The sequence below is a fragment of the Excalfactoria chinensis genome, chromosome Z, assembly GCF_039878825.1.
Source record: "Excalfactoria chinensis isolate bCotChi1 chromosome Z, bCotChi1.hap2, whole genome shotgun sequence".
Taxonomy (NCBI): Eukaryota; Metazoa; Chordata; class Aves; order Galliformes; family Phasianidae; genus Excalfactoria; species Excalfactoria chinensis.
The window spans coordinates 16,324,954-16,348,985 of record NC_092857.1 but is presented as its reverse complement, the minus strand read 5'-3'; the positions used below and the strand labels follow the sequence as shown (position 1 = coordinate 16,348,985).

General features: G+C 40.5%; 2 protein-coding genes across 4 annotated transcripts in view; one reads left to right on the top strand and one right to left on the bottom strand.

Annotated features, from left to right (window-relative positions):
* The window catches only part of PLPP1 (phospholipid phosphatase 1), a 55,286-nt gene extending 47,264 nt beyond the window's left edge, over window positions 1-8,022 (top strand). Inside the window, exons 5-6 of one of the 2 annotated variants that reach the window (XM_072359931.1) lie at window positions 6,632-6,808; window positions 7,564-8,022. In XM_072359931.1, coding sequence (XP_072216032.1) covers window positions 6,632-6,808; window positions 7,564-7,689 — 303 coding nt within the window. In that variant the 3' untranslated portion in view covers window positions 7,690-8,022. The remainder of the gene's footprint in view (window positions 1-6,631; window positions 6,809-7,563) is intronic. The other variant, XM_072359930.1, reaches the window with a different exon arrangement.
* The window catches only part of MTREX (Mtr4 exosome RNA helicase), a 43,097-nt gene continuing 26,971 nt past the window's right edge, over window positions 7,907-24,032 (bottom strand). The window contains exons 16-27 of one of the 2 annotated variants that reach the window (XM_072359927.1): window positions 23,576-23,726; window positions 21,548-21,720; window positions 21,165-21,233; window positions 17,164-17,292; window positions 15,920-16,030; window positions 15,391-15,579; window positions 14,251-14,414; window positions 12,895-13,000; window positions 11,820-11,876; window positions 11,264-11,426; window positions 8,406-8,510; window positions 7,907-8,102 (exon numbers count right to left, since the gene is read on the bottom strand). In XM_072359927.1, coding sequence (XP_072216028.1) covers window positions 8,050-8,102; window positions 8,406-8,510; window positions 11,264-11,426; window positions 11,820-11,876; window positions 12,895-13,000; window positions 14,251-14,414; window positions 15,391-15,579; window positions 15,920-16,030; window positions 17,164-17,292; window positions 21,165-21,233; window positions 21,548-21,720; window positions 23,576-23,726 — 1,470 coding nt within the window. In that variant the 3' untranslated portion in view covers window positions 7,907-8,049. Of the gene's footprint in view, window positions 8,103-8,307; window positions 8,511-11,263; window positions 11,427-11,819; window positions 11,877-12,894; window positions 13,001-14,250; window positions 14,415-15,390; window positions 15,580-15,919; window positions 16,031-17,163; window positions 17,293-21,164; window positions 21,234-21,547; window positions 21,721-23,575; window positions 23,727-24,032 lie in introns of those variants that run through there. The other variant, XM_072359926.1, reaches the window with a different exon arrangement.

Sequence of the window (24,032 nt, the reverse complement as noted above, 5' to 3'; positions counted from 1 at the left end):
GCAGCTGTTGGTAGTGCTGAGATTATTGTGGATTGGCTCCTGCAGAGTAAAGATGAAAGCAATTCCTTGCAGAGTTCACCTTCTGTAGAAGGATTCTGTAATTTGGTGTATGAAATAGGAGCAGAAGCAAATACTTTTCTCATCAGAATAGGACAAGTGTTAGCTTTTGGAGTAAAATAGAAGGTTACAGTTTCCACCAGTTTATGGTAAAAAGTGATGTCAGTAAACAATTATTTCTACAATGTGCAGCTAAGCTGCAGCTGGAGGATTAATAAACAACTGAAGAACTGTTACTTGTCCAGTGGAAATGTCTGTATAAAAGATTGACTGTGCTTTCAGTTTGCCTTCTAAACTAGTACACGACAGGAGGGTTCCCTGTTGTGTGGGAGGTTGCTCTCAGCATCAAACACCTTCTGATGGCAACATGCAGCTGTCTGAGGACTGCCTAGTATGTACGCTGCCTTTTTGCCCTCCTCTGGCCAACTTTGTTTCTTTTATTTATCTGTCCAATGGAGCAGCTCCCTGACCAGCACACCATGTTCAAACATCGGAGGTGTCAGGTGTCAGGAGGAATGCCTGGTTGGAGTGTGTGAGGATAGGCTGTCCCTTTCAGTAGCAGTCCATGTGCATCCTGGAGCCAAGTGCAAACCTATACCTTTTTCCTTCTCTGAAAGGGGAAAAATATTTCTGAATTGTGGTTTCTTTCTCTGTTGTTTTCTGCCCACTCAAAAGAAAACGGAGATACAGATAAAACAGGGACCACAAGTATGTATGTGTATAAGAAAATGAAATCTCATTAGGAAGACAAAACAGACCTTAGTCTCCAAGTTGTTTGTTTAGTTTTTGAAGGTCCCCAGCTCATGGTTTCATTAAATTGTCCTACACCTTCATGGTTCATAAGTCAGTACGTTTTCTGTTCAGATGCGAGTCTGTCTGTAAAAGTTTGTCAGATATGCACTACACGTTAACATCAAGCTTCACAAAGCAGACTGCACACCAGATTCCTGGTTTGCTGGCAGTGTCTGGCTGGTTGACGCCTAGAGCCCCGTGTTTATAAATGGTGCTTTGGGAATGAAAGGAGCTCTTACACTTGTAATTAATGGTTGCGGAGGGCGGGCTCATGTGTGACTGCTGTGCTGTTCCTCAGCACTTCTTGTGCCTGTTGGGACATGTGCTGAGAATTTGATGTTTTTACTGAGTTTCCTGGGTTTCCTATACTGCTTGGAATTTTGGGGTTTGTGCTTTCTGAGCAAAAGTAAGAATAATAGGTTCTATACAAAATGGCTTTTATATGAAGGAACCTTTTAAGTTTCCTCTAATGTGCAAAAGGGGAGAGTTTGTTTCCATGCTTTCACCGGAGTGGGAAGCTCAGAAGATGTGACAGGGAGCCTGTTTTTCTTCTGTGTTGCCTATTGTTAGCAGAGCAGAGAGGTCTTGGTCTGTGATACTGGATTAGTGAGCAGGAGTAGGACAGGAATATGGGAGGCCATCCACATGTCTTAATGCTTTTTGTTGCTTTATAATATAATGGAAAAAAAAACCCAAAACGGTGAATGTATTATCTCCTCCATCCTTTTGCAGGATCATGTTGAATAACTGTTTACACTGAAAATACTCAGGTGCAAACTCTGTCTTGTATAAGCTTGTATCAACAAGGTTATTGGATTCTACTCTCCCTACAGAAAAGCCACTTATTAACTGCTAGGAATGGAGGATAGATTGCTATGTTGGCTGTCAGTGCATCCACACAGCTTCCTTATGGAAGACCTTACCGCCTGAGAACAGGAGGATTGTGTCATGAAAGGATGTCCTTGATATGTCAGTAGGACACAAAGACTGTGTTTCTGCCATGTGCCTTTGTTCTTATGTTCTTACATTCTTATCCCCAGGTCTTCTGGAGACCTGTCATAATAATTACTGAGGCTGGCTGTTCTTTCTGAAGCTGCCATCCAGCAATGCTGGTGCCTCCTGTGCTTTCCTTTCATCCTTTCACTCCTTCCTTATTAACAACATAAAACCCAAGCATACAACTTCTGTACCCACTTTCTTCTCCCCAGTATCCACAGTGCTAACGACATACATGAGTACATACACACTTGAGGTAGTTTTTATGCAATACTAGTTCAGAGCTTCTTGGTTTGGGAAAAAATCCTTACGGTGGATTTCTGCAGCACTGACTGTTCCTCGTGGCTCTTGGGACTTCTGGGGTCAGCTGAATTGTTTTTAAGGTTAAGTGTCTCTTAAGTGTAGTCATTAATAGATTGAGACACCAATTATAACTGCAGTAGGAACCTCATGCCCATTAAAGGTGCAAATCAGCTCTTTTTTGATGCTCAGGTAGGTAACCATGAAACTGAAGATAGACCATGACCAAAAATATACCAAATATGAAGTTTGTATTGGACTACTGCGATCTCTCTGAGTTGGGCTTATCTGATAGGAAAACTATCTCCTGCTCTCTTGTTTCTCTACTGACTTTTACCTCTTATACTTGAGCAAATTCAGAAGTGTTCTGTTCTTGCATGCCTTGAGGTTTTACCAGGAAAATAATTGTGCCCTTCTTGCTATTAATTTCATGATGCAATGAATATAGTAGGATTGAGACAAAAACAGAGGGGGGAAAAATAGGTACATCTCCAAAGGGAAACCCATCTTCCCATTCCTTAAGACAGAATAGGACACATCTGGGGAATGTAATTAACAAGGCCCTTTGATATCAGGAAACTTCAAAATGCTGTTGAATAAAACAGTTTTCAAATGATGTCAGGACAAATGAGTAGGTGGGCAAATTAAGTCTTCATAGGTAACGGAGGAGGGAAAGAACACAAAACGTTTTCCCTATTTTCCTTCCCTTCTTGTAGGAAGACTGGCAGTGCCTTAATGGAAAAAAAAAAGCAGCATGGAAAACTTATGTAACGGGCTTCTGGAAAGAAAAACAGAAGAAAGATATTAAATGAAAATGTTGTTGTAGAAGTTCTAAAGATTAAAACTAAGTATCTGAAAAATCGTCTTCCTGAGTGGAATGAATGGGGTTTAAGCAGAGTTGAGGTTCTGTGCCTTGAGGTGGGGATGTGAGATGTTGGCTGTTAGGAAATTCTCCTGTGAAGCCACGTGGATTACACCCCAAACGTCTGTCTAGGAAATAGTCGCAGCACTTTAAAATTAGGCAGGCAGGTATGTGCAGTGTGTATTAATACTGCCGTGGTGAAAGAGCAAATACTTGAAAATTATGCTAGAAATGTAGAGCAGCAAGGAATTCTGTAGCTGCAGAGACCCTTCCATTCACGTCTGTGGCTTCTTGTAAGGAGCCACAAAGTGGTTGTGAGTTTCTCTTCGTTCCTGTGTGTATTTTTAGAAATGAAGCACCAGACCGTGCATTAAGAAGAAACTTGTGTTCAGGATGTGTGTGGTGTAGAGAACATATTTTCATTATACAGTAAGCATTAGGCTGCGAAAGAAATGCTGATGATTACTTAATCCTATCTCAGGAATGTTCCTGAAATCTATTTGTGCAGTTTTAGGGGGGTGGGGGGAAAACCTAACCTGTGAGATACTGGGGGAGGGAAGAGAGATGGATCGTAGCCGAATGTGCTGCTGAAAGATCAGAAGATGCTCAGGGTGGTAGGGAAGATGGACAGTGTGGTAAATAACAGCTGCTCACAGGGGCACGGTCCTACCTGAGCAGCTCTGGATGTTGTCCTCATTCTGGGCTCCCAGATATTTTATCAGCAGCAAAGGAAGCACTGCAAGGTGCTTACAGTCCTTCTAGCAAGATGAAGCTTCCTGACATTCCTCCTGCTTCTGCTGATGAAAAAGAAAGCTTATTCATCTCCAGAAGATGAGTTGGGTAGGAGGAATGGCAGGGATTTCTTCCTGTTTCTCTTCTTTGCTTGTGTTGTGGCTTAAAAGAGGAGCAAAACCAGGTTCAAAAAACCCAGAGGCTTGCTGTGTGTACAGGGAGGGGTTCTGTAAATGATCTGAAGTCAGTGTTAGTCAACAGGGTCAAAATAGCTCCGTTAGTGTACTGTAATGCCAGGACATACATGCATGATGCACGTAGTGCTATATGCAGCACTCAAGACATGCTTCTGGTATGAAGCTTTTTGTATTAAATGGATTTAAAAGGTTAAAACCTTCCTTCTCTTTTGACCACTTTATTTTCTAGTGCAGTGTTACTGACCTGCTTCAGGCCAGCTTTGTAGCTGCTGTCTTTCTAAAACGGAATCGTGGTAGGAGTAAGACTCTGTGGGGGAGCGTGACTGCCTGAGCCTATTAAAAGTAATGTGCATGTGAAGTTACCTGTTTAAAAATAACAAGGAATCTGCCATTGCAGCAGCTGGCTTATAGAAGAGGTGACTCTTAATCTAATAAGCAGTATTGGAAAATCCAATTGTAACCAGAAGAGCAGCTGTTACTTCTGGAACTGCACACAGCCACAGTCAGCCATCCCGCTTCTCTGTGGTGTGCTCTCACTCCTAACATGCTTTGTTTTGGAGCAGTGTGGATCCATCACCCCCTTGCAGGGTTTTCAAGAGGGACTTTCTGGATGTTCTGTGTGGCTGCTGGAGCTGGTGGTGTCTGGGTTTGCGTGAAGCTCCAGATCTGAGCTCTGAGACTGCTCTCAGTTCAGAAATGAGATCGTCACGTAGACGGCTTTTCTTGGTTGCTGCTTCCTCATGCAGGAGGAGAATCAGAAGTGTGCTCTGAATACATGCTGCTTATGGGAGGCTCAAACACTGCTTTGTTATGTATGATGTTATGGGCTGGTGTGGAGGAAAAAAAACAAAGCAAGCTTGCTTCTTGTGAGCTTGCCTCACTTTATTCCTTCAGAGGTAAATGCAGTTTCCCACTTATCTGCAGTTGCATAACCCTTAATAACTGCATGTCTGCCAACTACCAGAAATGCTTACGTGGAAAAAATAAATATTACAGCAAGCTGGTTCTTGCTGTCTTCAGCAGAATTCAGTGGGAAAGGGGAAAGAGCAGCCAGTGTTGGACCCACGGCCAGCTCTTTGCAGACTACCCATGTGTTCTCCCTGGGCCCACCTCTGCTCTGCTGCTGGCAAATCCCAACGTAGTGTTAAGGCAGGACCATTAAGACACCTTTTGTTAGAAGGAGGTTGTGACAACTGACTTTTGAAGTTGCTCGACAATCTTCCCTTTAATCCCCTGTGGTAAAATCAAGGTCCCCAGAAATATGCTGAGTGCTGCTGCTTAAAAGAAAAATATTTTCCTGTTCAGGCTTAGCTGTAACTTCCTCAGCGTCTGATTTCATCCTGACCTTGCTATTAAAGAAAAGCAGTTATGGATAGCATTGATCTTTTTGACAGCCCATTTATAGCTGAAAAAGTCATCATGCCAAAGTCATGATGCAGGTTACTCAGAGAAACCAACCAACCACCCTCCAAATGTTTAACTTTGGAAAGCACCACCTTTGTATCTACAGTGCGTGCTCTGTGCTGATATTTACATTGTGAAGGCAGTGCTTCAAGAAGGCAGCCCTGGCTTTTGAAGCTGTCAGCTGAGGGATTTACCCACAGCTTAGGATGTTGTCGCTGTGCCTGATGTCCGTGTTTTTGTTGGTCTTTCAGAGTCACAGAAGCTGTCGGTTAAGCTCTGTGCTAGACCTGGAGTTCCTAGGTGGTACTGAAGGATGTACTTAATGTTAAATATCATTTCCAGCTGTAAAATACAATAACTGTGCTACTGTTTTTATTTCTTTTTTAACGTGACAGGGTCAAGTTGTAGAATAAACTCAGTGATGTTTACAGGGTGGACTGTTAGAAGCTCCTCTTACAGCTGAAATAACAGGTCTTGTCCTGGGTAGAACAGACAAGGAAATCAAAGCAGGGTCTTTTGGGGTATCATAGCACGAGCCTGGTGCAGCACAACAAAACCAGAGATGCACATCAGATAGGTAGCATTAAGGGAGGAGGGAGGAAAAGGATGGGAATCGCATGCCCCCATTTGTACTCATTGTGACAGCAGTGGTTCTGGGAGGACTTAGATGATCTTGTAGGTCCTCTCTGACCTTCTGATTCTATGATTCACTTGTAGACCAGACTGGCAACATGGCTCATATGCAGGTAGAAAAGGACTTGGAATAGATGGAATAAATAAACCAGTGACAGCCAAGGAATGTGATGGAATCTTAAAACTGGTCACAGATTATGTGAACTTGTATCTTGTGAGCTTTGCTCATGGTGCTGACGTGGGGTTTCCTACATCTGAAAGATTACACAGCAGCCAGCTACTCTATTGGATAAGAAACTCACTTACCTGTAATCAATGTGGGAATTAAATATGGCTATGATTTCTGTGGGATTCTTCCTAAGCCTCAAATGGCTGCTATTTCTGATAGAGATACTGATCTCTACCCTGAAAACAGTCATTTGTCACACCAGTGGAAGCACAAGATTTTCTACATTACATCAATGGAGTAGTTTACACAGCTTGTATGAAACACCAACACCAGCTGTCAACCCTTTGCCATTGTGTTCTTCTGAGAGCACTGCTGGATGTTAGAAATGCCTCCAGCCACAGGTTTCTCCTGAATGCTTTACAGGAACTTGAGACATGTAACTGCTTCTGTGTTTACAACACTTCACAACCATTTGTTTTCTCTTCTTAGCTTTATCTGCAGGCCAGAATGAAAGGAGACTGGGCAAGACTTGTACGTCCTACCATACAATTTGGTCTCATTGCCGCATCCATTTATGTGGGTCTGTCCCGTGTTTCTGACTACAAACATCATTGGAGTGATGTTCTAACAGGGCTCATCCAAGGAGCGCTGGTGGCTATACTCATTGTAAGTGTAACTCCTGAACTGTGTGTGTTGAATGTTATGGGAGGAACTGCAGTGCTGGGCAGCTCTGCTTGGAGGAAAGATGATCAGAGGGCTGGAGCACCTCCCCTACAAAGACAGGCTGAGGGAGCTGGGCTTGTTCAGCCTGGAGAAAAGAAGGCTGTGGGGTCTCACTGTAGCCTTTTGGTACCTGAAGGGAGCCTACAAACAGGGAGGGAGTCAACTCCCTACAAGGGTAGATAATGACAGGGCAAGGGGAAATGGTTATTTTTTTTTATGTTGAAGGAGGGACGATTTAGTTGGGTATCAGAGGGGAGCTCTGTGCTAAGAGTGGAGAGGTGCTGGCAGAGGCTGCCCAGAGAGGCTGTGGATGCTCCGTTCCTGGAGGAGTTCAAAGCCAGGTTGGATGGGGCCCTGGCCATTCTATGAAAGCACACCTGTCTGTCCTTTTGAACACTGCTAGAAAAGGAAAATCACTCCTTGGACTGGATGACTTGTTAAACAGGGTGCAGCAATAGTACCGTAGATAGTGAGGCAGGCTCTGGGCTAGTGATGAGAATGGGACTGCTTTGTCTGTTATGCAAAATACAATTGTCCCAGCACGAGAGCTTTTCAACCAACCAATAACTCTCTGATGCTCAGATCTCTTCAGGTGTTGCTTTATAGTGTTCAGCGTGGAATTTTTCTTCCTGCTAATGGGTAACAATGGGTAAATGCTTTGTTTCAAAGAGGAGGTTAACACTGCTTTGTTCATTTAGGTTGTGTATGTGTCTGACTTCTTCAAAGTGAGAGGATGTACATTTCAACCGAAAGAAGATTCCCATACAACTCTGCATGAGACGCCAACAAACGGAAATCACTTTGGCAGCAATCATCAACCATGATGAATGATTCACTTCAACTGTCTTGGTCTATGAAAGGAAAAGAATTTCACCAGTCTAATTATGTAATATAAGTAAATGCCTTTAAAGGACTGCTGCTGCTGCTCTTGGATGCTCACTTTACCTGTATATAAGTAACACTTACTACAGTTCTGTGTATCTAAACTATATTGCTGTTGGTTCAAGCTCTTGCTTTAAAACACAACGATACCAAAAGGTAGTCAAACTGTAAATTTTTATTATGAATGTGGTAACTCTTATTACATACACTGCTGTTTGTACATGCCTTGTTGAAATTATTGTGGTTTAAATACAATTAAAACAATGTCTTGACTCAAGATGGCATGTGAGCGATGAACTTTGTTACAGGTAAAGGCTTGCAGCAAACACAATATCTCTCTTGATTTTTGTAATTCCTATGGTGGAAAAAAAGGGAAAACATTATTTACCACTACAACTGAAGCAACCAACACTATTACAGCCTGCGGTAGCAGAGAAAGTGACTTAGGAGTTCAATGAAAAGCATTGCACATTCATTCTCAGTCAGCTTGACTTCTTACACAGTATGTTTTAGCGTATATGCTAACAGGTGGTATCACATACGGGGAGCAATGCTGCTCCTTACCTTGAAGCCACTAACAGGGATTTATGTTCCCAAACCCCAAAACAAAGAACCTTATATTTTGCAGAATTACTTATTCTGGAAGTGAAATACCTACCCTCCGCAAACTTATTTTCCAGCTCTGTGTTCCCAATTGCTTTTGCTGCCTGACACATTTGTCGAAGCAATTCTTCTAGCCTTCTCATACAACGAATTATGCTACCTGTATAAGAAGAGTGACAATTCATCTTGCATCTCCTGAGCCAACACATCACCAAACAAATAGTTCCTACACCATAACCTAATACCCACATTAGCTTGTTACATTTTACAATTCAAAAATGATTTTTACTCATTTGACTTACTTCAGCTCAACAAGCTGCGCAAATATCGCAGTAGCAGTGCTTGTTTACCAGTATACATGTGGTGTGCTCTCTGTCCCCTTCCAGTCATCTGCACTCAAGAGTCAAATGACTGCACACAAAATAACTGTTCAGGTAATCACATCCATACTTCTTCCGAAACTTAGGATATGGGTTTACTGTATCAACGAGTGAAGAAACCTTCTATGGAGAAGACCATGCTAAGAAGCTGTCATGGAAGTCTGAACCAGGGATAATAAAACGAGAATTCTCTTCCAAAAAAAAGGTTGTGTTATGTCAGTTCCTACAGCACAAACAGCTGGTGTGAGAGCTGCAGTTTGTAGCACCCACTGCAAGGACACGATGTGCAAAAACACATGGAAGCCACTGGGCACAGGCACACCACGGGTACCTCCCTTCAGCACAGCCATGCTGTATTCTTTCATGCCTCCTGTAGCTGCTGCTCATCTCCATTTACTGCCCTTCCAGGAAATGCTCATCTACAGGCACCATTAATGGGCGTGTTGCCGGCTTTCTTTTTTTTGGTGTAAAAAAGCCCTGCTGTTTGGGAATAAATGACTATTGTCTGTAGTTTCTTGCACAGAACAAAAGTCAATCTGGAGCCGATTAGCAGGGGTACTTAGCTCACTTTAACCCATCTTCCCTGCTGCTTTAAAAAGCTTCTCTAATCTCAATTTCTTTCCAAAACACACATTTCAATTTAATGACAACTCATTTTCATTAACCCATTACCGCTGCTCCCAGTTGTGGCGGGCACACTTGGGCTTGTGCTGCAGCCACCTACTTACCACAGATGCAAGCATTCACACTGCTGGCAGCTGCAGCTGAGGCTGAAATTTGACCATCAGTACTGACAAAATAACAATAAAATAACTTTAAGGGTTCCTCTATGGCTTACGATAGCGGAAGTGCACCACCAGCTCAAGCTGTCTGCATAGAAAGTTACGTGAGCGCGTTAGCCTGGGTGGTGGCACAACACTGACCGTGCATCTCTCACCCGTGAAGAGCAGAGTCTTCCCAGAAAACACTTTTAATTGGTTCAGGGGCTCATGAAAAGCCAACTTAAAAACCACAAATGTGTTGTCGTCCAATGCACTCTGAACAGCTGGCCTATTCTCTGCACTGAAATCAGAGTACAGCAGTGAAGTTGGAACTCCCTGTAATAGCAGGACCTCATGGCTGCTAATCGCACGTTACCTGGATGGCAAAGCACCCCTTTAATGATACACTGTGCTGTACTACATGGTAATAAGCTCAGTGTAAAGGTCCACATCTCTCCCAACAGGTGCATATCTCTCCATTTCATTAAAATCACTACATCAACTTGGAGAATGAGTGCAGACTCTCCTGTGATTCAGTAACACTGAACTGCATTTAGGGTAAGTGATTGATAGGAGATGCGTGATCTGCCTTCCATCCTTCTGGACAGTGCACAGAAAACCAGCTGCAAGTTAAGGTAAGATTCATGCATCCCCTGCCATGAGAACTGAACTTCTCAAAACAGACCTGAGTAAGTTAATTCTGGGGAAGCCAACACTATTCCAGTCAACAGCACACCAAAAGGACTAGACAGAGATGACTAACAAAGAAAGTGCTGCTACCCAATGTGTTATTCTGAACAGTCAAGAATTAACATAATAACACAAGCAAGCCAGCTACTGCAGCTGTTTCTGTATTCCCCTTTCTCAAAACGCATCTGCAGCCTCTCAGATTTTCCTTTCAACATGAGGTGTTCACTGAATGCAGAATCAAAGACCACCACAATTCCTGTTGCTCGCAGGCATCCTGGCTTAGGAACTTCCTGGGTCTACGCAATGGAGTTTGTTTTAAGGCCTCCCATTTGCAGGCACGTACAAACATGAAAATGGCACCTCAGGGAGGCAAGGCAGTGGTCAATGGTAGTAACTTCATAAAGGACTTTCAATGTCAGTCCTTACACACACAATTATAAGACTGGGGAACCAATTCTATGATCCTTCACAGCCTTCAGCAAACTTCACAAAAGAGAAAAATAGGTTTCTCATTCTGGTAGGACCTTCACTGAACGCTGCTTCTTTTTAGGAAGCAAATGGGCTTTAGATCATTTGACTTTAAAAATAATGGAAAGCCCTTATTTATGCTTCCCGAAGGGATGGTTTCCATCACCGCCACTGTGGGAAACAAATCAGCTGTAATCTGTCACCTGGGCTAAGTTTCACAAACTGCCTACACAGATGTGGTCACCCCTCACTTCTGTCATCACTAAGATAGTGAGAGGAATTCTCAACAAGCAAATAAATAGCTTAACTAACGAGCAGAAGTGCAAGAGAGGTACTTTGCTTTTCTTAACAGCAAGCACTTGGGATACGGTACTTGGCTCTCACTAGCAGAGGGAAGCATTTCTACTTTTCACAATGCTTAGGATTTCTGAGAGTTATGTAAAGATTGCAGAGACAGATTCTAAATCATCAGGAGCGTAACTGCAAATTAACATATATACTGCAGAAAGTTTTTTTCCCCCACGCCATTTTAGCCAGGCATACACTTGAATAGATCGGAGTATAAACAGTTGCTGACTTGTTGTACGGGTATTGAGAAGAACTGACCAACGTACCTTCGAAGACATCAGTCATTTTGCAAATGTGAGCAAAGCTAGCTCCATTTGCCCACGTGTACACCACATCCATGAGATTGGGTCTGAAGGAATTTAAGTAATTTTCTTCATCAATTTCCAGCTTTGCTTCTGCTGACACCCTGGCGATTCTCTTAGCACACTCCTAAAAAAATAAAATATTTAAGATTTACAAGCTTAAAGAGATTAAGTGTTTAACCAATAGAAATACGTATTAGTAGGTAATGGACACAAAGTTTCCTTTCCAGTACAAAATTACTTAGGAAAGTAAGAAAGTAAACTACCGACCACGTTATTATTTGAATCTGCCGGCAGTAACAGCTCAGTGTTGTAAGCAAGCTTATACAAAGTTTCTAAAATGCAGCTCTAAATTAGCAAATCAAGGTTCACTGCAAACAAGGTAAGTCATTACGACACACTGTAAAACCACACGCAATCAGCGCCAGCCAAGTTCGCTGATGATCCACCACGTCCTCTCCGTGCACTCACTGCACACATGCGTTGCTCGGATCGCGCTGACCCTGAGCTCATTCATTACCTGCATTTGTCGCAGTGGTCCCGCCAGCTGCTCTGTCAGCTTTGGCATTTCGTTGGACTGAAAAACAAGGCATTAAATAACTCTGTGCACTCCCATGTATTTCCTCTAAACCAAATCAGATGCAAAAGTAAAGGCTACGATGCGTGCTGATGTCACCCTAAATTCTTTCTGAGACTTCCCAAACTTATAATCGAACACTCCTAATCACTTCCCCAAGTGCTCCTTTCCCAAACCAAATCAGAAAACAAATCTCCTCTGCACACGATGAGTACAAAAAAAAGCACCTGCTTTCTGAGCAGCGGCAGAATTTCTTCCATCAAGTGTTGCACAACTTTGTACAGCAGAAGCGCCCACCACTTACTTACTTCTGCTGTTACGAGTTTTTGTGAAGAACACAAAAGGAAATGCTTTTAACAAACATCGGGGGTAACGTAAGAAAATACAGCTATGCAATTACAGCTACATCTTATGTCCTACCTGTTCAGACGCGAGTACTGCTAAGTGAACCACAGCATCGGATTCTAGCTTTTAATCTTCTGTTGCCTATGAGCAATGGCTCACTTTGGCATCCCTTCTACTAACAAGAATAATTTATGAGCATCTGCTCCTTTCTACCTTTTGAGTCAAGCTGAGTGCTAAACCTTGCTAAGCCATCTGCACTGAGATTTTATATCAAGAGTTTATTTATTAGAAGCACTGGGAAAATATAGTAAACTCCTACATAGCTTGCAGGCAGGCAAACAAAGGTATCAGGTATTAAATTTTTGTGGCCTTGCTTTTCATTTGTATCAATTCCACGTGACGCTGCTGTTTCCAGCCATAGGCCAAGGGTACTGTCCACATAACAAAGCACAGGCATGCCTCAATTAAAAATAACCTCACTCCAGAGCTTAAGAAACAGGCGTTGATAAAATCTGTGTGTGTGCTCAAAGGCATTTCTTGTTGAAACAGCTTAAAAAGGATAAAAATATGCAGCAGATTGTACAATTACCGCCAATTTCTGGAACTGGATTAAAAGCAGTTACTGTTGGTAGATGAGAATGTCTAGAATTCATAGACCAAAGAAGTAACTCACGTTCTCTTGAAACACAAAACAACTCAGCAGCGCAGTTGCCTGTTCTGCAGACAAGTCATTGAAGAGACCATTAAACATCATTTCTGTCAGGAGAAGTTCATCAGCACTAAATAAAAGCAAAGAGAAGAACGCTTAGAGAAAAGACTTGTCATTTTAAAATGAAGGATTATCAACTGTTTTGTGAAGCGACCAAAAACTTCTAAATTTCACTTACTGGAATGCAAAAAATTGACATATTGGCTTTATGAGAGTAGTGCCAACGAATAAGATGTTAATGTAAGGTAACTAGAAGCTCTAACTGGACTAGAGATAATGTCTCCTGATAGTCTGTAACAGCTCAGGCTAACAGTTTTATCAGACAGAAGAGATGGAAAATAACAAGGGGGAGCACTGCCACTGCTCAAACAAAGAGATTTAAACAGATATTTCCAAGGTAATGAGAAGAGGAATAAAATTGCTTCAGTTTACCCACAGAATACAGATTCCATGCTACATCCTAAAAGGAAACGCATGACAGCAATACAAAATCCAAAGCTACTGTTTGGATAAAACATCGAATTCTTGATAAGACTGGTAAGACCACATCTCTAGTTGGAGTTGCTGCACAAGATGGAAGGCATAACTTGACTTTTTTAAAACAACAAAAATTGAAACTCCTCAGAAAAGAGATCCTGAAAGTGGGGAGTTGATAAAACACTGCTGCAGGTCACCCACTCACTATCAGATTCTGCAGGACTGGTAGTACAGGCGGTCAACAGGGCAAGCAGAACAGCAGCCATTCTAACTTCTAAAAACACACTCTTCTATCAATGTCTGAGTTACGCCCTGAAACACCAAGTCCAATACGTTTCCATGGAATCTTTATGATACGTTTTAATATATACATACCTGCTAAGTGCATTACAGTAAAACGCACCCCTTCTATAGATTTGTTCCAGCTGCCCTATGGAACCAATTAAGCTGTATTCTAAACCTGTTAGTGACTTGGTAATTGCTGACCCTCACTGTTACACCCATGTTCAGGTGAAACATGAGCAGCTCCGTGCTAAGAAAACATCCTCTCATGTAACATGCAGCACTAAACAACAACACATACTATCGCCTGAGCTGCGTAAGAAAACAGCCACTGTCCCATCATTTTAACATCCACGTTATAGAATATGCTGCATTTTGTCCTTCAGGTGCCACCTTCACTGCTTTAATTCACCTGTTCCCTTTATGACACACCTCTCATAGCCTAAGAAGAATCCTTCTTCCAATGGTCCCAGAATATTAAAACGCAAACATGACACACTAATTCCTGTGAGGCCAGCAAAGCGTGCCTGCATGACCAACGCCTGGCACAGAAACAATTACCTGCTGATTTCACAGGCAACGCGTCCTTTCATCTCAATGACATCGGAAGATGTGGCAAACCCCAGCCTTCTCAGAACACGCTTACGGCATTTGAGTTCATCCATTTGTAAGACAGTTCTGGCCTTCTTCAGTTCTCGCTTTGCTGCTTTAATATCCATAGCAATCTAGGGGTGTGTCAGGAGGAAAGAAATTACATGTTAACAGGCACCACTGCCTAAAGATGTTTAATACACGTGGAAGCCTCAGAACCACAGTACACAGACACAGCAGTTGAAACTGACTCCAATAGCTCTACTAAGAAGACAAAAGTTTAGATAAAGTGAAAAACACATCCAAAAAACCCCCCTATTGACTCCATTCACCCTTAGAGACCTCGAGCACATTTGGGAAACTCAGCCATTTAGCCAGAAGGAAAAAAATAAACTGAACACATCGCAGAAGAGGTCTTGGGTTGTGAGCTGATGCTTTACCTGAGACCAATAAATACTACGTCCCACTACCAGCTCTTTCACCAAATACAAGCCAAATGCATCCTTTTGTGTAATTACAGCTTCTCCAGTTAATCACAGGATATCATCATCTTTTCATGACAGAAATAAACTCACTCCTGTGAAGAGAATCCTAGAGAATTTGTTCTCTGGAGAAGCACAGAAACAAAGGAATTATTTCTGTGTGCAGCTACTTTCAGTTTAGCAGGGGGAAATTCTATACAAAATAAGTATTCTGCTTCCAGGTCAGGAGCCAGGAAAAAGCAGCACAGTGGTTTGCATGGTAACCTCTCCAAGCTATTAAGCCCCATCAGCTGACCTTAGCTCCGCATAAGCTTATTATGAATGAGAAGTTATAATTGTCTGTGGGCACGCTGTGGTGTGCCATGCCTATTAAGTGAACAGGACTTTAGTGGCACCTGTGTAACCTTTTAATCTCTGATGAGTGCTTCTGAAAAGCTTTCTTTTCTGATACAATTCTCATCTTCATCAGTGAAGGACATGGTACAGCCCCTGCCAGTTTGTTAATGAGATTCAGTATTTCTCGCTTTATTTGAGATAGAATTGTGCTTTGTAAAGATAAAGAAAAGCAATTAAGCCTCTGCTCAAGTAGGCACAGATGTAGGATACAGCTTCTTGTTTTACACTTTACCTGGGCTTTTCTTTCACAAAGTTTATATATAGTTTCCAGATTGGGATCATTATGAAGAGGATGTGAATACATCCTATGCTCAAACGCTTCTACTTTCTGGATGACTTTTTTCAGTCCTTGATCTTTGATACCCATGTCGTCAATAGGATCTAATAGTGGTACCCCATCAGGAAATCGCTTCTGTACTTCCTTGAATGTAAACAGAACAACAACAAAAAACAACAAAAAAGAAGACAAAATAAGTTTTTCTTGTAATATTGTAACAGCACAACAAAATACATTTAAGAAAACAAGCTGACACAGTCACAGGGATGTGAAAGGAGGAGGTGGAAGTTTGCTATGAGATGTTGCAGTAGTTCTCAAAGTCAGCCCGGAAGGGGATACAACTGACATACATTCCCACTTTCCAATCCCTTTTAAAACAACTTCTGATGTGACTCTAAATTTAGACAAACTTATTTAAAACTAGCTGTCCTTTGTTGTCCCCTCTAATCAAAGCAGACAGCTCTCATGGCTTCATGGAACCTACCTGTATAGATTTCAGCACACTTTGCCTGTTGTCAATAGGCCTCAGGTCTTTTGGTATGTAAAGTCGGACGCTGCTGATAGCTGAGAGAAGATGTACAAGAACAGGAACGACCTACCAAAGAGAGCACAGTATCCAACCAGTAAAATACATATTATTACTTCTGCCTTGTAAAACTTCACGAAGGAAAAGGGAAACTGAGTAAACAAGGTCACAGCAGTGGATAAAGGAGTAGGAGGAAGCAGCAAATATGAATACAGAGGTAAAGCACCAATACATCAGTCTGGCCGAATGGGAAAATTCTGTATTCCATTCAGTCTGGAGAGAGGCTCAAGTGGGAAAAAAATAAACTACCCTGCATTATGAAGTCTTCACGTGTGTATTTAGCTTTTACAACATGGTGATCTTTAGACACTTTTGGATACTTTTTTCTTGCCTTTTTCCTACTGGAATACCTCTTTTGATCCAGAATAGACAAATTACTGCCATAAATACTGCTAGGTATATTAACAGAAAGTAACACATAAGAAAATATGTATTCATTAGCATCAGAACCACAAAGAAGTCATCAGTAGCTTAAAACAGAATTGTGAAAATAACCTCTAAAGCTGAAAACTTCATGTAAAGCTAACATTTCCACAAAAAATTCAGTTTTATCTTTGGTTGAGATTCACTTGCAAATCTGAAGGAGTTTGAAAAGGGTGAAAAGAGGAAGAAAAGAGATCAAAAAAAATCTCTTCTTCAGTTTTCAGATCCACAGCTGAAGAGACTTTTAAAGAAAATATCTGTCAAACATCGCTGCTAAAACTGACTATTCAAAGACTACCTACCTTACAACTAAATTCTCTAATTTCATGTAAGAAAGGCACGTTAGCCCCAAAATCCTGCACAAATATCGAAGGGAAAACAGTTTACAGACACTTAACTGTTTGAAGATAACACACACAGGCCATTTTAATAACTATGTTCACATAGCAGACACGATCTTTCCTACGCTGATTTCAAATACTTAAGGGGACAAGAACTAAGTTTCAAAGCACTCCTTGACTCGGTAACAAGTAGACTCAAGTAATTTGTTCACTGTTTAAAACACAGTTTCCTCTTGAGTGCTATCAGCAAGCATTTAAGAAAGGCCTACAACTCTTCCTCATCAGTCAAACAACCTTCCACAGTTTTCAGATGCTTTGGAAACAGAATCTTGCAGAGCAGTTACAAGAAACTAGCAAGAATAAATACTTAAAACAAACCTGCATCTCTCCTTTCTCATCAGGCCTTGCTGGCTTTGCAGCCTCGGTAGCAGAATTTTTCAGACTCTCTTTGCTGCAATGCAGTAGCACTTCAACTACATATAATGGGTCCAGTTCACCAGAATTAGGCTGTTGAGGGCACAGAAAACAGATCCACAACAGTTATTTTAAAATAACAGTGAGAACAGAAGGAAAAAGCACAATTTTATGCATCGTGAAAGGTATGAGATGAGCAACAGCTCACTTGTCTTTGCAGAGCATCACTTCAGTGATGCAATACACTCCTTCTGAAAACTACTGAATCTGTACTGATTTACAAGATCCATCACACAGAAGAAAATTCCTTTCTCCCAACCCACACATTCCAACGTGACCTGTAATGTAACAGCAACTTCAGGTGCTTCTGCCTTTTTTTTTTTTTTCCAGACATAATCTTTTGAACCGTAAAGTAAAATATCTGGTAATACTGAACTTCACAGTTTTGTCTTTAAAAAGAAAAAAAAGGAAAGTTGTGGGGGGTCTGTTTCATCCACAGGCAAAAACACGTACATCAGCTATTTGACTGGACTGATATACGGTAAGGTTGATCCAAATGAATACTTCCTACCAGCAAATGTTTCATGACTTCTAGTAGAACAAAATTACAGGCCTAAAACTGAAGATAGACATTGTGTTTTGATTTACACACAGAAACTTTTCCCCCTCCAATTAAAGGTTTCGGGGAGAGGTCTTCATAAGACCTTGTATTTACTAAGTTTGATTTTACTGGGCACTACGCAATACATGATTTTGCTTTCAGTGTGTCCAAAGGAGGGTGGAGGCATACAACATTTCTAACAGACTTTCAGAAGTTTACAATAAACAAAACATAAAAATAGGGTTAGCCTTTTCTATAGGCTAGGTTATTTCTTAATGAAAATCCATTTACTTGCTGGGGAAGAAACTTTTGTCTGAACTGTGATCTTCATTTGCAAAAAGCACTCACAGCAGCCACGTACAACACCAACAGAACTCTGCTGTTCTCTAAACTGGTGTTTGAAAGCAATGTCCACATAGATCGGAAGCAGTATCCACCCACAGCCACAGTAGCATGTGTTTACTTGGTACTCTCCTTGGGTCCCCAGCTAATGGGAAACAGGAAGCCTTTAAACCTGAAGAAATTCATGGTGCTATATAACTTCTTCCTGGTGGGGCTCTCACTCTACATAGTCTATGTGTTTTATAACAACGGCTTGAAAAGGAGACTGAAGCAATACAAGCACCTACATGCTACACAAAATGCTAGAACTGGGGATGTCTAGAAAACGAGTGTTTGTAACTATATTGCACATGTTGACTGCACTAAGCCTACTTAAAAAGGAGGAGTGCAAGTGTCACAAACACCTACTGTTAACACTGCACTCTAAGTTCAGGTACACCAGTGGATTCAGACAACGCTGACCAGACACAACATAAATCTAGACTGCAGGAAGACATTTCCTTTTCTATACCCACAATATCTTGGGGACTAAAAACTTGAAAATGAATTCCCACATTTTTATATGTAAGAGTGAAAATAAAACTAGTACATGTTGTAATAACTTGTTAGCCACAGAAATCCCTGTCATACCAAACTGGAATGCCCCCTTTCACACTGCATGATGTGATGCATCCCAGGGACTTGCCCTTAAACATCTATTACATCATCTGCCTGGAAACAAAGCAAGATTAGACAGCAGGCTTCATCTCTGAATCAATAAAAATGTCACGAATAACAAAGTCACATTCCTGGTTTACTAAGATGAGATTTCCAGAAAATTCAGTGACTGCAACAGAGAGCTCTAAATATTACACCACATATATTCTAAACTTTACAGTCTCCACCAATTATACTCCAAACATTACAAGCATTACACATAAACATCCACAGACAAGTACAGAAACTGAATATACATAAAAGAATTACAAAATCTATGCAAGAAGTATTAAATTATTCCACCTCAAATTTCAATAACAGCTAACAGAGATAAAAATTGATGTCTACAATTAAGCACCAGAAGACAATATGGACTGTATCAAGGGTAACAACAAAACAAGCACGCTGCTGACACAACATACTGGAAATGATCTTATTATAAATTCTTAAGCAAATACTTTGTTTCTGTATACAGTGCAGTTCAGAATAAAGTGTCATTTGCAGTTCTGTGGAATGCTGCATCTTGAAATGATGCTAGAAAAAAACAACAAAATGTAATTAACTCTGACCATAACTGGTAATGATTAATGATAGACATACTGTAACCCTTAGTTATATTTATTCCTCACTAGAAAAAGATACATTAGAAACTATGATGCAACAACTACAACTATAAAGAAAAAATAGCAACACACATTGAATTCAACATTATTTGTGAAAGCAAATCAAAGAAGCATAATGGCTTAAAGACAGATGAAAGTCTGAAGACACGGAACAGTACACACTTACAATATTCTTTAAGTAAAATATGGTATTAAAGAGTAGTGGGGGTATGCATTTGTATCCTAGAACAGGTGCCAAGAGAGACGTGAAAATAAGAAACTATCAGCTTCTGCAAGTGCGGGTTTATTATGTCTCTGCTCATAGAAACCATTATTTCCATACTGATTTTAAATTTACATAACTTCAAGGCTATTCCATAATTTTCTGCACCTATTGTCATTCTTTCCATACAGTCCAGAAGGAAAAATTCAAGCCAGCTGCTAGAGTGACTTGACTAAACTAAACTACAGAGCTGGAGACAGAGTCCTCACCTTCAGAAGACACTGTAATTTCAAAGCTAACATTCAAATCTAATGACTTTGCACAACAGCAACACAGACCAGACAGGGAACGCAAAATATGTAAGTGGTAGAAACGCCTCCAGTGACACAGAAGTTGGTAATTTTACATAAAAGGCTGCAGTCAGGGAAATCTGTTTTACTGCTCATGTGGTTCTATGAAAAAAGCAGCCCAGAAGCGCAGTTGAAGCAACAGCAGAAACAGCCCATTTTTCCAACTTGAACAAGAGAAATTAAGACTTTCAAAAGAAAGATGGAAATACAAAACAAAATCTCTTCTAACAAGTTCTGCATGCACATATTTTTCTCATTTCCTCTTTAATGGACATATATATTAGAAATGCAACAAAATGTGCCACAAAATAGAGGCACCACTGGAGCCCGACTTCATGTTTAGCACTAGTAATTAATGCCAAAGCCCTACTGCCAGAATTACAGCAAAGTCACTACCACATAAAAATATACTTTAAACTTAGTTTTCAGTTTGGTCAGTAGAGCAGCCCATCAAAACAATTCTAAAAGGGAAAACAAAATATGCTTTCTGGGGTTACGCAGAGACCAACTATAAAAAAGGACTTGGGGAAGGAAAAAACAAATCTGGCTTCAATTTCATTACTGCATTCCGCATTTTCTTGTACATTTCCCCAAATCCATTTCTATTCTTCTGCTTAGTTTGTATTTTAACTTTCCAATCCTTAACCAGCAGCAATAAATCAGGGTATAAACAGTCTCACATCTCAGCTCCTACCTTAGAACTGAAGATACAGTTACAGATTTTAACTCAACCTTCTACACAGTGCTGGATGTCAGCCTCCCTCCTGTGCTCTCAACTCACACAGCTTACAACAATTTGCTGAGATTAAGTGACACAGCACATAGGATACCAATGCTGGAGACAGAAAGAAACTAAGTATCTTGAAATTTTGCATTGTCAAGAGTTACTTATTGCAGATAAACGAGCATCTCCTCAATAAATACATTAAGTACTCTAAAATGCACATCATACTGAGCCTTTGCCCTAACTGCCATAATTTTTTTCCTTAGACATTCACTTTGGTGAGGTCTGAACTTTTTCTACATTTGAGGTGCCAGGGTAATGTTTTCGTCTTTGAAAACCATAAAGAAAACTGAAGATCTGTCTTATGTTCAGAAGGTTAAAGCAGTAAGATAGGTACTTCTCTAATTGAAAGAACACGCGTTTTTACCTTAACATTGGATTTCTTCGAGAAATTAACAACCACTCCCCATCCAAAGTCATCATCTTCATTTTTCACCTGAAAATATTAAAAGATATTGTAACACAACCTCTGTACAGCTACGTCATAGTGAGCGTGTATCTCCTTACTTTCACTATGTACCACAGCAGTCATGGACTACTATTCACCAGGAAAACAGCAATTGTTGTTCTTTCATTGTTGACTGTTTAACAGTAAGACACATAACAAAAGTAAATGCTGTTAGTAGGATGCACATAACTTTATAAGACAGTAAACTAGAGAAGACAGATGAGCCCTACAAATACCAGAGGAAGAAAAGAGTTGAAACAAAACCAAACCAAACAACAGCAACAAAAGAAATCTCAATTTACCTTTACCAGTCGTCCTGGCTGAAGAAAGGGCAAGCAATACTTTGGCTTGTGAATATATTCTTCAATCTCTTTACCCAGTTTTGCAAGCTGCTGTCGGATTTTGTAGTAAATGACCACATTTTCTTCATTGGGAATTACTATCTTGTTGTACTGTTCTTCCAATTTATTCACCTCTATAATAAAAAGTAAAATCTCATGGGCATGAACGATTCCATAAACTCACAAGTTGATGCTTCTCTTTCACATCTACAAAACCAGTATTTTCAACACATATTTTCTCTGTGCAATAATCCATGCTCTGAAAAACTGGAAATTTCTAAGTGTGTCCAATAAATTTTACTTCTAGTAAATTAAATATAGTACTTAACATCGTTTATTTGTTTATTTTTAAAACCCAAACAAACCACAGCAGATTTTATAAACAAGCCTGAGAAGAGAGAAGCCTGGGCCACCAATTGTCCAGGAATCTCTGACTTAGGGTTGCAGAGAAGTCCCACAGAAATCTGCAGTGATTTGTAAGAGGGGATTTACCACATACCAGGGCTCTTTGACCTTTTCCTACAAAAAAAACATTTGCACACAGACATCTTCTAATGACTTCTCTCATGAGAATCAGTGTTCTGCTTTACATGCATACTGCTCTGAATTCACTGCTTTTTTTTCCCTCAAGTTTTTTCACATCTTTTTTAGGCAAATCAGTTCCCATTTTAAGCAATGTGCTTCCTTCTCTCACACTGGAAATACAAGTCAGTATAAACAAAGAACTTACTATAAAGATGGCCATCCCCTACTTATTTACCTTCTTATGTGCTATTTGAATGCACAAGTGACTCAAAAATCCCACTTCAGTTGGGCCTGAGATACAATTCAGGGAAGTGCTCCCTATTTTTAGGTGCCAAGCTTTCTTTCTTTTTTTTTTTTCTAAATAAAAAGAGCTAGCAATTCATACTCGTGACACGATTTGCACCTTGACCTAAAAAACATTTCTCTGCTTTGTATTCTAGATGGCAACTGAAATGATCAAAAAAACTCTAAGTGCTCACTATGGTGCCTAAGAAAAAAAGAAACACACAGAAAAAGTTCTTCAGCTCCACTTCTTTACTTAAATAGTAATGTTGGAATGCCAGAATGAAGACTTAGGTGTGCCAATTGGAACAAGCAGGTTCTCAGGAAATATGTACTATGTTTGACTACTACTGCCCTAAATACTGAACCTGCAAACTGTAAGAAACTCTGCAAAGGGAATCAGGACAAAAATGAAACTCTGCATGTTTATCAGTCCCGCACATATACTGTGCACAGTGCACTCTGTCTCTTGATAATCTATTATGAGTCTAACAGACGAGCTGCTCACGTATGGGTGGCAAAGGAAGCAGTTATCTTGTGTTATTAATTTTGGGTTAAATCTTCAGAGAGGCCTCTTACCCAAATATTGGCTGAGATCTTTGGAAACTGACTTTGGCTCATGAAAAGATCGTGGCTCAAATTTTAGTTAACTAAATGGAGTGCAAATAAAGTCTCAGCCCTCTCTGAATTTTGCCTTGTGTTTCAACTTAACATTTCCCCCCCGCCCCCCATAACTGCCCTGAATACAGCATGCCTTAGGCCTTAGTTCCTTTTTGAGGCTGCAATGAGACTTAAAATTACCATTATTTTAGCTAAATTCTACATATCACTAAGAAATAAAACTCATCCTCTCTGTCCCTCTTGCTGCAACAGTTTTTGAATTACTTTCCCTCTTCCTGTCCTAGAGGTTGCCAATGGGGGTAACCATTTTTGTTCAAATCTCAGGAGAACTCCCTCTTTATAGACTGACAATGCAGGTCAGCATAGATCTTAAGAAGGAGAGGAAATTACTCTTCCTGAAATTGTAACAAAACAGCAAACAGTGCACTGGCAACTGCTGATGGGAAAACAAGAATTACACAGGTTCACACAAGGACAACGAAGCTCAAATGCCCTACATCACTGTTAAGGTAGCTTTTATGCTAAGTTTCATAATTGAGAATAACATACAAGAATACTTACTTTCCACCACTCCCGGAATAGCTCTGTAATGTTGAAACTGATAGAACGATTTCTCTAACATGTATTCGGGGTTAATTTCTTCCACTCGAAGCAAGTTCAATACCATGTTGTAGGTCAGGTGGAATGCACTGTTTAAGGGATCAGCCGAACCCTAAAAAAGATCCAAGAACATTGCCCAGCTAGTAAATACATTAACTGCAGCATATAGGAGCACATCAAACAAATCACGATGCAGTGTTTTATACAAAGAGCTGTTCTCATGGTTAGCATAACTTGTCTTGAATTTATATTACTTCCCTCACTAAATCCTAAGCAATTTTTATTTTTTCTGCCCAGCACATATCAATATTTGTAATTTTTACTGCATTTATATACACAGTGCCATGTGATGAAAGAAAAGGTCAGATGAAATCTCTTGCATTTCTTGTAATCACTATCTGGATTCTATTGCTTTAAC